This window comes from Sinocyclocheilus rhinocerous, unplaced genomic scaffold (genome assembly GCF_001515625.1).
Source record: "Sinocyclocheilus rhinocerous isolate Xijiao unplaced genomic scaffold, SAMN03320098_v1.1 scaffold864, whole genome shotgun sequence".
Classification (NCBI taxonomy): Eukaryota; Metazoa; Chordata; class Actinopteri; order Cypriniformes; family Cyprinidae; genus Sinocyclocheilus; species Sinocyclocheilus rhinocerous.
The window spans coordinates 1,486,155-1,499,842 of NW_015645567.1; the positions used below are offsets into that span (position 1 = coordinate 1,486,155).

Here is a 13,688-nt window from a genome sequence, read left to right on the forward strand (position 1 = left end):
AAAATATCTGTATGACATTATATTCTGCAGTTCTTCCCTGTTGTACCGAATATCTATACTTTTCAAATTATCATATCGCAAGTTAGAAATTAAAATATTGTGACAAAATGAATTTTGTAGGGTGCCACAAGCTTGTTAAAATTTCCAAAGGGTGCCGCGACTAAAAAAAGATCGCGCGCTGTATAAGAGAACTGAAGAAGTGGAGCGTGCATGAGAGAGAGCACTTCTATCAGCGCGATTCCGCCTATCCCGCCTTCACTAACTTTAAGTTAATCGACAACGAATTGTGACTACCGGGACGTCTGGTCACCTTATCCCTACCCCTTCGGGTGCTGAGGACATTGTTTCAGATCGCTATTTCGCATTTTGGTCTATCCATCCACTGCAGCTGCCATACTGAGACTAGATATGCAAACGCCACTTATCTGATTGCGATCCAATGACAGGGACGCACATTTTGAAGGACAAGACAGTAGCCTATAGGATGTATAAATTTCGTCATAGTTTTTATCATCAGATATTAGTTTTAGCTCGTAAACGTCTCGTCTTAGTCACAGAAAAAATGTTCGTTAACGAATATTTTTCGTCGTCGTCTTCATTGACGAAATTAACACTGCATGTGAGTACTAAGTTCTCTTTCACACACGAGTTTATGTTAAAAACATGCATAAGTTACAAATACAGTCGGTTATGTTTGTGAAGGTAAACATGGTAGGAGAGCCCGGAAGTAAACTCCCCCAGGGTCGGTGTGCCAGGGGCATTGGGGAAATCTGAGAAGCCTGAGAAGCCAGAGTATCCTGAGCCACCTGAAAGACATGCAACAATAAATCAAATGGAGGTCAAAATGCATTTCGTCCAAAAAAGTATGACTACAAAATTTATTCATATAAATGCTTTTGTGGTCACTATGAGGCCTTTAGAGTTGGCATACCTTGGCTGGGATAATCAGGCGTGCTGCTGCTGCCACCTTGTGGCATAGACTGGTAGGGTGAGGAGGCCGGCCCTAAAGCTGCAATCATCTCCATGATGTTGGGCAAGATCATATGACTAGGGCTCAAGGTGTGACAGCGTTTCAGGGCAGGGCCGTCTGGGTCCTCTTTAATATGTAGGTCTGGTTTCACCGGGACTGGCTTCCAGCTGCACACCGGATCAATGGTGATCTCCTCATAGTCCGAACTAATCACAAGGAGAAAGAGTTTAAGAACTAAAATACAGAACACTCTGCAGCTTATAGTGGCCAAGAACCATAAACCTAGACAGAAAGAGTATGTTTGACCCTCACATACAGCAACTGACCACTTTTTATGAACCCAAACTGGACAATACTGGTGATACTAATGCCATGAACTTCACAAAATTTGGTAAGCAATCAGTTCTTGCTTGGAAATGCTTATTAACAGCCTGGGAACTTGTGCACTCTTACTCTGGGAAATTGGGTAGATGCCAGCCAATCATACTGAATATGTCTATTTCACCCAGCTCTTGCCATTTTTGTGTGCAATATGCATCACATGGTCAGGGAACAGTCCATGGACATGCAGTTTACAGCTAAAAATAGTATAATTTAGGATCTCTGCATTATCTCTGCAATCACAGTTTAGATGCTGAGGTTATATATAAAAACTTACTTCTGGATGTAGATCAGAATGCCCAACATGTACTGGTCCACTTCTAGCCCCTCCAGAAGGGCTGTTTTACTGCAAGGAACAGAGAAGTTTGTAAAATTATAAAAATACGTCAGATATATACCATACAAAACACATTTTTATTAGGAATGCACTTTTATACAATATGATATTATTCAGGCAAATAAGATAAGCCAATAATTATTTCCATTTTTGGCCAAATAACAATGAATAAAAAATATAATATAAATAAATGTGTTATACTAATTTTAATATTAATTCTTTATTTTTTTAGTAGTAATATTAATATTAGTAATATTTGAATAATTAATATTAGTATTTGTTATAATATTAATAAAAAAACTAACATTAATAAAAACTTTATATTTAAAATTTTTTTTATATTAAAATATTAGATTATTAACAATAATATATATTGATATAAAATTTTAAATTATATAGTATTTTGTCTAGATAAAAAGTTAGAAATTAAAATATTGTGACAAAATGAATTTTGTAGGGTGCCACAAGCTTGTTAAAATTTCCAAAGGGTGCCGCGACTAAAAAAAGGTTGGAAACACTGCTCTACACGATAGACTGTAGATAGATGGACTGGTATTTGAGCGCTGAGAACTGATCGCGCGCTGTATAAGAGAACTGAAGAAGTGGAGCGTGCATGAGAGAGAGCACTTCTATCAGCGCGATTCCGCCTATCCCGCCTTCACTAACTTTAAGTTAATCGACAACGAATTGTGACTACCGGGACGTCTGGTCACCTTATCCCTACCCCTTCGGGTGCTGAGGACATTGTTTCAGATCGCTAGTTCGCATTTTGGTCTATCCATCCACTGCAGCTGCCATACTGAGACTAGATATGCAAACGCCACTTATCTGATTGCGATCCAATGACAGGGACGCACATTTTGAAGGACAAGACAGTAGCCTATAGGATGTATAAATTTCGTCATAGTTTTTATCATCAGATATTAGTTTTAGCTCGTAAACTAATACTAACAGAAAAAATGTTTGTTAACGAATATTTTTCACCGTCGTCTTCGTTGACGAAATTAACACCGATAGATAGATACTCTATCAATTCCTTGTGGTGAAATTTATGAATGATAGGAAATTTATGAAATGATAGGAAAACGCACCTGTCCTGACATCGGGTGTCCCACAGGTTTTTCAGGGGTAAGGAGGCCACTCGGCAGGTCAGACTGGTAGGAGAGAGGGGGCGGCCCGGAAGTAAACTCCCCCAGGGTCGGTGTGCCAGGGGCATTGGGGAAATCTGAGAAGCCTGGTTGGTTAGAGTATCCTGAGCCACCTGAAAGACATGCAACAATAAATCAAATGGAGGTCAAAACGCATTTCGTCCAAAAAATTATGACTACAAAATTTATTCATATAAATGCTTTTGTGGTCACTATGAGGCCTTTACAGTTGGATGTGACGCATACCTTGGCTGGGATAATCAGGCGTGCTGCTGCTGCCACCTTGTGGCATAGACTGGTAGGGTGAGGAGGCCGGCCCTAAAGCTGCAATCATCTCCATGATGTTGGGCAAGATCATATGACTAGGGCTCAAGGTGTGACAGCGTTTCAGGGCAGGGCCGTCTGGGTCCTCTTTAATATGTAGGTCTGGTTTCACCGGGACTGGCTTCCAGCTGCACACCGGATCAATGGTGATCTCCTCATAGTCCGAACTAATCACAAGGAGAAAGAGTTTAAGAACTAAAATACAGAACACTCTGCAGCTTATAGTGGCCAAGAACCATAAACCTAGACAGAAAGAGTATGTTTGACCCTCACATACAGCAACTGACCACTTTTTATGAACCCAAACTGGACAATACTGGTGATACTAATGCCATGAACTTCACAAAATTTGGTAAGCAATCAGTTCTTGCTTGGAAATGCTTATTAACAGCCTGGGAACTTGTGCACTCTTACTCTGGGAAATTGGGTAGATGCCAGCCAATCATACTGAATATGTCTATTTCACCCAGCTCTTGCCATTTTTGTGTGCAATATGCATCACATGGTCAGGGAACAGTCCATGGACATGCAGTTTACAGCTAAAAATAGTATAATTTAGGATCTCTGCATTATCTCTGCAATCACAGTTTAGATGCTGAGGTTATATATAAAAACTTACTTCTGGATGTAGATCAGAATGCCCAACATGTACTGGTCCACTTCTAGCCCCTCCAGAAGGGCTGTTTTACTGCAAGGAACAGAGAAGTTTGTAAAATTATAAAAATACGTCAGATATATACCATACAAAACACATTTTTATTAGGAATGCACTTTTATACAATATGATATTATTCAGGCAAATAAGATAAGCCAATAATTATTTCCATTTTTGGCCAAATAACAATGAATAAAAAATATAATATAAATAAATGTGTTATACTAATTTTAATATTAATTCTTTATTTTTTTAGTAGTAATATTAATATTAGTAATATTTGAATCATTAATATTAGTATTTGTTATAATATTAATAAAAAAACTAACATTAATAAAAACTTTATATTTAAAATTTTTTTTATATTAAAATATTAGATTATTAACAATAATATATATTGATATAAAATTTTTAATTATATAGTATTTTGTCTAGATAAATGACGCATAAAACATTATAAACTAAAGTCATTCATGTAAATATTAGAATTTAAAAGTGAATTTAGGCATCATAACATTATAAAATATAGTATGAAAAATGCATATTCATTCTGAGATTTGTTATAGACTACATTTAGCACTGTTATTAAATTATTATGTTTTTAATAAGTTTAAGAGAATTTTCCCGAAATAATATCGGCAGATTACCACTACGGTATGGATATACTGTGCATCCCAAATAATTTTTTTTGTATTAAAACAACAAAAATGCCATGGAGATGAAAGGTAAAATGAGAAGATGATTCTTACTTGCACACAGGACAACGCCAAGTTCCTCTCTCACAGTTGAGCTGCAGGTACGATTCCAGGTCAAAGCACTGTGGACCAACAAAGATGTTATTTACCACAGAAATTTACTTTAAAATGTTATGTGATTCAAACGTATGCTAGCAGGTCTCATCACCTGTATATGTCTGCAGTCGTGGCCCCTGGCAGGAAGCTGGATGCGTCGGAAGGTGATCGGACACTTGAGCGACACCTTGATGGCCGTCTGTTCCACACCATCTTCGCCGTTAAGGCCGGGAGTTCCTGGGATGGTACCGCTACTGAAGTTCCTCTTAACTGTGGAGGAGAAAAGAAGGGTGAATTGTCATGGTTTCTGAGTTTTCCTGCTTTTATCTGATCAAAAATACAGTAAAAACTGTGAATTATTATCACAATTTAAAATAACTGTGTTCTATGTGACTTTATTTAAAAATGTAATTTATTCCTGTGATCAAAACGGAATTTTCAGCATCATTACTCCAGTCTTCAGCGTCACATGATCCTTGAGAGATCATTCTAATATGCTGATTTACTGCTCAAGAAACATTTCTGATTTTTATCAATGCTGAAAACAGTTGTGCTGCTTAATAATTTGGTGGAAACCATGATACTTTTTTCAGGATTCCTTGATGAATAAGTGCAATTATGTCTTTGCTATCACTTTTGATCTATTTAATGCATCATTGGTAAATAAAAGTATTAATTTCTTTTTTAAAAAGTGTATGCAAACGTGTTCACTCACTCTTAGTGACACAGTGCTCCGCTGGCAGGAGCCTCTTCTTCATCAGACCCTGAAGCACGGAGCGCACAGACGGCCTGTGAACCAGCTGCAGCACGAAAAGATGAGACTGCGAGAAAAAAGAAAAAAAAAAAAGGAAATGAAATGAACGCTGGCCCACATAAAACTCATATTAGTCAGGCTGTTTGTAAATGTACGATGCGAGTCTCTGTACTTACACAGCAGCAGGCCGTGACCGTTATTTGGATGGTGTTGCGTCCCGGCTGGCACACTTGCTTCAGGTAAAGGGGTTTGTGGGAAGTCTTGTTGTCCCCGCGCTCGATGGTGAGAGGCGTGGCGTTGACGCTCACCTGTACTGACGCCGGCCAGTTGGTGTTCATCTGCCGGTCTTCGTGGTGATAGCACTTAAACTGCAGCTCCAGGTCAGGCCTTTAAAACCCATGATAGATAAGATTACATGTTAAACATGACAACACTGACACATGAAAATGGGATGAAAATGTCTGACCTAATCATAAGGGTCTTATACACGGAGTCTCGCAGCTGGAAGACGTGGTTGCTGACAGCCAGGTTGTGCTCCAATCTAAAAGGCTCCAACACCACCCCATCCCGTACAGGGAAGGTCAGACGCAGGTCATCACTGGGGTTTCCTGCAGACAGTAGAGCAGAGTTTCAGTTACTGAGGTGCCACACGGCTTTCATTCATATCTCATATGGCAAGAAACAAAGGCATCTTATAAATATCGAATATGCACAAAGTTTATTTAGCAGCCATTCTAGATTTTTTGTTGACACTTATCGGTGTGTTCCGGTTTCAGTTTCAAGTTTCAGTTTAGCTTGTAACTATGCAGTGTTGTTATTATTACCTAAAACTAAAACTAGTAAATGATCGAAGTGAAAGCTGAAATAAAGTAAAATACAAATATTAGCTGAAAAACTTTTTGACGCCAAGGCAACATGTCTAATTTTTGAGTTTAAGTTGACTAAACTAAAATGAAGTAGTACTAAAATGACTAAAAATAAAACTGAAATGAAAAGAAATTAAAGCTAAATAGAAACGACAGAAGTACTTATCAAGATTACTTAAACTAAACTAAAATGAAAATATATATATATATAAAAATAAAAGCTAATTAAAATATTGATAAATATTATAGTGTTATGTAAATAATACTAATAAAACACTACCCGTATGTGAAAAAAGCAGGTTTATATGACTTCATATGAAGTTTTTATCTTATGTGAGTGAGCATTATTTTAACCAATTTTTTAAACAATTTCTCAGTAAAACAGAGCATTTGATAAAAAACAAGTACACGCAACTTTGAATCCATCAGGAATCTATTGGATTAGTGGTCTTTATATGATCTGGTTAAAATTGTTGAGCAAATTACTATATTTTGATAAAATATTCTGAAGACAAACATTTTGTTTTCTCTGGAACAACGTATGCAGATAAACCATTCACAATAAAGCCAGTAAAATGGTTGAATTTTATTTCATGTCAATTTAAAATATCTGTCAGAAATTTTGTTAATTTCTTCAGGGGTTAAAGAGGAAAAAAACTTTTTTCCATGTGATAAGCATTTTATGTGACAGCAAAACATTTTTATTTCCATTTATATCAAAGAGAATTATAAACATTCCAGAGATAAGAGGGGGTGTTGACTGGCTGCAGTGCCGAGTGTTACCTGTAGGGGGCTGCAGAGAGTTAATGTTGGGCTTGACGTCATGGAGGAAGGGCGACTTGACGTCTTGGCCGGGGGACATATATGGGGGCATCGAACTGCCAGGGGTCATGGGAGGAGTGGGGTTTCCTGGGAGAGGAGAGCTGGGGTATCCTGGCATCGCACGTCCGGGCTGTGAAAGACAAGACGTGTGTGCAGGCATTATAATCTGTGGCCAGATTATCTTTACAATCAGATTTTCATAACCGATACTGTGCAAAAACACATTCAGCTGAGTGGAGTTTGGACCCCGGCTGCCAAAGTCAGATCGAGGCGCTCACACGAAATGGTGAAATATTAACAGGCAGCTCCAACCGACTCACGTTTCACCAAACACACATGCATGCGAGAGAGACACCAACCCCATTGACGGCGGCCTGGTTGAAGGTGTTGTACCCGGCTCCCGTCACTCCTGAGGACAGACTGTTGTGGCTGTTGCCCTGTCCGTTAAACTGGTCCGCTTGCTAAACAAACACAAATCTTTCAACATGAGGCTTAAAACAGAGCAAGTCAATCTTGGTTAAGCATAATCATAGGGAGCTCGGCGCAGTGCATTCTGGGATTGATTCCTCCACAGAGATACATACTTTAGAAATTAGCAAAAAGAAGGTATCTAACATCTTACATTTAAAATTGGACCTGACTATGTAGGCAGTTCACTAGGTTTTGGAACAGAGCCTAAGCATGCACTCGTTTAGTGCACACTACAGTGATATGACAATAGTTATAATCTACCACTGTAATTCCAAACCAGCACGGAATTTAAGACACCCAGGTTGGTTCGTGTTTCACTGGGCTAAACAAACACAAATCTTTCAACATGAGGCTTAAAACAGAGCAAGTCAATCTTGGTTAAGCATAATCATAGGGAGCTCGGCGCAGTGCATTCTGGGATTGATTCCTCCACAGAGATACATACTTTAGAAATTAGCAAAAAGAAGGTATCTAACATCTTACATTTAAAAATTGGACCTGACTTATGTAGGCAGTTCACTAGGTTTTGGAACAGAGCCTAAGCATGCACTCATTTAGTGCACACTACAGTGATATGACAATAGTTATAATCTACCACTGTAATTCCAAACCAGCACGGAATTTAAGACACCCAGGTTGGTTCGTGTTTCACTGGTACTTCCAAAAAATCTTTTCACGACTAGTTGCCTCTTTAAAGTTCACTGCTGTATTTGTCAGTATCAAATGCTGGTGTGTTTCTCTAAAAACAGCAGCTTGTTTGCCACTAATACGGAGAAAAGGAACCTGTTCTTTGGGAAACGCGATGCTGCTTGCAGTGTGTCGCAATTTGCAAGTGAAAGCTTTCTGACAGCTTTCAAACTGAAAAATATGACTATAAATAAAATATGACTGCAAGTTTTAGAAAGTACCTAAATTTGGTTACTAGGATGGCTCAAGTCTTTACAAGCAGCTTGATTTGAGGTGTCACACATCCGCAGCATGCCAAAGTTTAATACTCAGGGATTTTTCCAAATCCTAAATGTAAGTATGAGCAATAATAGCGATGATCTTTGTACCTTGTAGTACTGGTTGGGGTTTCCTGGTCCTGCAGGATACTGGCCCATATTGGGTTGCTGGAGGGGCATTCGGTGGGTTGGGTAAGACGGGGAAGGAGCGGACCGCTGTGGCCCTGGGCCGTGGTACTGCATGGGCTGGCCTGGGTACGGGCCCCCGCCTCCCATCCCGGGACCGTACTGCTGACCCGGAAATCCCTGCAAGAAAAGAACAACAGTCATTCCAGAACAGAACCAAATTGTCAGCACTATGCTCATATTTTTATGTTAACGACAGTTGTTTTGAGGAGTCAACTTCTAGTTTGTAACCGTAACAAAAATCAAATTTTTTTTTTTTTTTTTTACTCAACTAGTTACGTGATCTCCACATGTCTGCCACCATAATGAGGAACCACACTAATGCAGTGTTATTCTTAACTAAAACGAAAATTATTAGAAATATTTTTTGTTAAATAAAATAAAATAAGATGAAAAACTTAAAAACAAAACAAAAAAACCTTGAACAAAAATGTAAAATGCTGCTTTGGCAACTAACTGAAATGAAATATGTTTAAATTGAAGTACTAAAACTGAAAAAGCAAAAGTCACATTGACAAAGCACATAAATTTATTGAAACCTAAACTAAAATTAAAATGCAAACCAAAAATATAAAAATAAAAGCCAATCCAAAATATTAATAAATACTATAACCAAAATCCAAAATCTAGTGAACTAGGCAGCATCCTAACTGAAATACAACTTCATAAGTGACCGATTTAGAACACACTACTAATGAAGCAACTCACAAACCCCTGCCAAAACCCTTGAAAGTCCTGACGCACAATTTGTTTTGGTAGAATATAGCTTTAGTTATGATGCTAACCTAATGATGTGATGTGAAAACCCCATAGTATATTTCACTCTTCTGTTTTCTGTTCCTGTCATGTAATTTTCTTCATCAGCAGTTTATTATATAATATTAAACTATATTATACAATAAAAGTAATTTAATCATAATGAGGTATTTTTAACCAGAACTTTACGGTATGGAATAAATTACATGCAACATCATGGATGACTTTTCCTAAGCTCATCATAATGCATTATGGCATTATCTGTGAATGATACATTTATATCTTAGAACCTCATGGCCTTTGTGTCGATGTCATAAATATTTTCTAAACTGTGTCTACTCTGACATCTGAATGCTCAAGTTGGTGAACATGAGTCTCCACTCACGTCAGAGTTATAGGGGCGTTTCAGGCCCTGCTGGTGGCGCGGAGGACCCTGCTGGCCTCCCGGGTAGACGGGATGCTGGGGCAACCTCTGGCTCTGCTGTGGGTACATGGGTCCCATGGAAGGAGGTCTGGAGCCGACCATTCCGGAGGGGGCCATGCCGGGTGGGCCACGGGGTCCAGAGTGCGACAGGAACTGGGTGTTGTAAGAGGAAGCACCACCCATCTGCAGAGCAAAACAACACAAAGATCCACACCCATTAGAACCAGCGTCGGGTAACAATGGCTGGAGACGTGCCTGCTGACGTGACTTATGGCCGTCAGGCCCTGGGCATGAAAGGGAAACGGCAACTAGGTCACCACTGTAAACAATCAAAGTCCTGTGTGGCCATGATGTCTGCCGTCTAAACCCGGACAGACAGGCGGCATGTGAAATCTTCTGGAAAAATTAGGGGAAAATACTTGTCTTTTTTTTCCAATAATTAAAGCCATGTTTTTGGAGTCAATGCTCGTCTATATGTCTTAGTCCAGCAGGGGGCGAATTAAACGCAATGAAACCAGAGGTTACTGTGTGTCACACGATAATAATTGCTGAAGTGGAGTGCAAAGCATTTACCACAAAAAAAAAATGAAGCAGAGTTTGCACCAATCAGATTAACGGCATGAAAAAACATATTAAACAAGGGGACAAGATTCATTACTAAAACATTTAAGCATGGTGAGACCTATTCCAGTGAGCTTCCCTTCATTACTGTTCATCGCAACAAAGGTCAACCGTACATAACGTGAACACAAACAAGTCAAGTCACTTACAGGCCCGTAGTTCAGCTCCTGGTTTTGCTTCTCCTGTATCGCAGCGACAGTTGCTGTGGCGGTGGCCGTTGCTGTGGCTGCGGCTGCGGCCACAGCAGCTGCGGCAGCCGCTTGGGTGAAGTCAGTGGGTGGGCGGACTCCATGGGGCGGCATCCCGAGGGAACCCCCTCCATTATTTGGGTAACTAAAGAGGACAGACAGAAGACAAACATGTTATGAACTGTATTGCATTTGTGTCATAAAATAAGATTAAGACGCTGCTGAATAAAGTGACCCGGCATATTTGTAGAAGGTGGCGTAAGTGGCGCTGATTATTCACGTTGTCGTGGCAGCAAGGTGTTGGTCTGGCAAGCCAAGGGGGACACTAACTGCTCCGAGTCAGTGATTCACAAGATTTATTGCGATGCAAATTGATCTTAAGGGACATGAGTGTGTGTGTGTGTTTCTGTGAGTCAGCGCAGGGGTGGGACATTACAGAACACACATCCCCCACTGCAGTGACGTCCATCCGGCTGCCTGACGTCACGCAACTCCCACGAGGAGCAAAGTCTAAATACAGCCACACAAGACACTGGACAATATTTGCTTTCCTCACCTGCCCCCATATCCAGGCCCGGCCGGGTATCCCCCGCTGGGCCGCCCGTACATGCCCTGCTGCATGAAGCCCTTGTTGGGCTCGGGGTAGCCCTGCTGGCTCATAAACTGAGGGGAGTTCATGCCCGGGCTGTTGCCAGGCATCATGTGACCACCAGCTGAGTTTCCGCCTGGACCCATGGGAGTGCCAAAAACCTGCTGACAACAAGAGTTTTTAGATTAGTCATGAACGTAATTGAAAATTTTTTTTGTTTGCTGTTATGTGTGTGTGTGTGTGTGTGTATATATATATATATATATATATATATATATAAATATACACACACAAAAAAACACACTGATACAGTTAAATATATGTACGCATGTATGTGGGGGTTTGGAAATTATGAATTTTCACTGGTATCCGTTTGAGTCGGAAGTGATCACAAATTATTATAATAATTTAATTATAATCAATTAATAATTAATGTATTGATAAATAATTTTTATAATTAAGTTTATATTTTTTAAAGTAATTAATATGTATTAATTACTATATTTAAGTATTTCGCAATAAAACAAGAACTGCTCTGAATGATTCTAAATGGTTTGTTAATGGGATCTGCTGATTCACTGACAATAAGAAGAATGTTTTGTTTGAGAAACAGACATGAGTAGGACATTCTTGGAACATGCTGTGCTTTCTTTGAGGTAAACAAGCTGGTGACATCATCACGGCGGAGGGCCCTTCTTACCTGGCTGGGTGAAGGATTGGTTACCCCCCACACTGTGGTTACCACAGAGAGGGAGCCGGCAGGCTGATTGGGGCCTTGTTGCCAGGGGACAGGATCATATGGGTAAGAGGCGTCACTGCAGGGCGAGAGAAACACACGGACACCGGGGTTATTAGTGCATCTGAGTGCTTCCTGTATAAAACGCTCTTAATTCACTTCTCACTGATCCGCCTCGCATTATCCACAGCCAGATCCATATTATATTCCATCTATGCCTTTTGTACTGGTATGATATCAGCATATGGTGTGAAGTGTGAGTGTGAGAGAGTGTGTGAGAGAGAGAGAGAGAGAGAGAGAGAGAGAGAGAGAGAGAGAGAGAGAGAGAGAGAGAGAGAGAGAGCGCCTTTCTGTGACTTCAGACGTGCCACAGCCACATGCTCTGGAGGTACTCAGCACAATGTTTCCATGGTGACTCCACAGTCACTTAGAGACAGGAAAGAGTAACGATGCCAAGGGAAAGGGGGGTGAGAGAGTAAGTGTGTGTTTGTGTGAGTATCTACTGTTTTCTGTGTAACTGGATCAAACCAGATCGCTCTCAATAATCGCTCGCCATCTTTCCATAATTAGCCAAACTACATCACACGCTGATCAGAACAGGGAAACATGGACCTTAGTTAGAGTCAATGCCATATTTAATTTGACTTGAATAACAACGAGGCTGTGAGGGATGAATGTTCAATCAGTTGTACTGTTATGTACATCGTTCCTCTGGAAAGCATGTATAAATTAGACCTGAATTAAAGCTGTGCAATCTATTGAATGGATTACTAAGGTCTCGGATTCATGTCATTATATATGGTGGTTAGTTTACCCTCCATAAAAGGGCTAAAGGTGCACATGTACGGCTCCAGCAGAACAACATTAGGAAGACTATCAGGCAACCCATCAAAACTTGCACCTAAATCTGCATTTTAGGGACTGAAAAAAAGGTCTTAATGGATAGGACTATGCCCAATAAGCCAACTTAAAAAAAAAGGATGGGAACAGAGCCCAAAACAACAATATCAGATAACGCTGAGTTAGCAGGTAACTTGTTTTACGACCTGTGACAATGCATGGTCAAACCATAACGTTCAAATGACATTCTTAACACTCGCTGGTGCAAGTGACATGAGTGAAACATATTTTGGGAAAAATACAAATGGTGGGAAAAAAACCTGAGTGACTGTCATGCATCTTCAAAACAACTTAAATAATTTATCATCAGAAGTTCAGCCAAGAAGCCAAATGCATCTTTTATTGACGTCGTAAATCCTAAACCGAAGCAAAACAGATACTGCCGTTCAAAAGTTTTGGGGTCAGTTTTTGTTTTTGAAAGAAATTAATACTTTTAATTCAACAAGGATACATTAAATTGATCAAAAGTGACATTTAAGACATTTATAATTTTCATAATTTGTTTAAAGATTTTTTTTTTTTAATAAAATGCTGGTCTTTTAAACTGTCTATTCATCAAAGAATCCTTAAAAAATTAGTCACAGTTTCTACAAAAAAACATTGATAATCATATTGTTCCTTGAGCAGCAAATCAGCATATTATTAGAATGATTTCTGAAAGATCATGTGACACTGAAGTAATAGTGCTGAAAATTCAGCTTTGATCACAGGAATAAATTACAATTTTAAATATATTACAATATAAAAAAATTGTAAAATAATAGAATAGTAAATAGTAAAATATTTCACAACAATACCATGTTTACTGTGTTTTTGATCAAATAA

General features: G+C 39.3%; 1 protein-coding gene across 4 annotated transcripts in view; it reads right to left on the reverse strand.

The window, feature by feature from the left end:
• zmiz2 (zinc finger, MIZ-type containing 2) overlaps positions 1-13,688 on the reverse strand; it is a 41,939-nt gene that overhangs the window by 3,490 nt on the left and 24,761 nt on the right. The window contains exons 3-17 of one of the 4 annotated variants that reach the window (XM_016510612.1): positions 11,928-12,042; positions 11,195-11,391; positions 10,600-10,783; positions 9,791-10,012; positions 8,575-8,769; positions 7,408-7,509; positions 7,010-7,178; positions 5,827-5,968; positions 5,537-5,747; positions 5,322-5,427; positions 4,719-4,876; positions 4,565-4,632; positions 3,780-3,848; positions 3,083-3,327; positions 2,780-2,949 (exon numbers count right to left, since the gene is read on the reverse strand). In XM_016510612.1, the coding sequence (XP_016366098.1) occupies positions 2,780-2,949; positions 3,083-3,327; positions 3,780-3,848; positions 4,565-4,632; positions 4,719-4,876; positions 5,322-5,427; positions 5,537-5,747; positions 5,827-5,968; positions 7,010-7,178; positions 7,408-7,509; positions 8,575-8,769; positions 9,791-10,012; positions 10,600-10,783; positions 11,195-11,391; positions 11,928-12,042 (2,353 nt within the window). The remainder of the gene's footprint in view (positions 1-2,779; positions 2,950-3,082; positions 3,328-3,779; positions 3,849-4,564; positions 4,633-4,718; positions 4,877-5,321; positions 5,428-5,536; positions 5,748-5,826; positions 5,969-7,009; positions 7,179-7,407; positions 7,510-8,574; positions 8,770-9,790; positions 10,013-10,599; positions 10,784-11,194; positions 11,392-11,927; positions 12,043-13,688) is intronic. The other 3 variants (XM_016510613.1, XM_016510614.1, XM_016510615.1) reach the window with 3 other exon arrangements.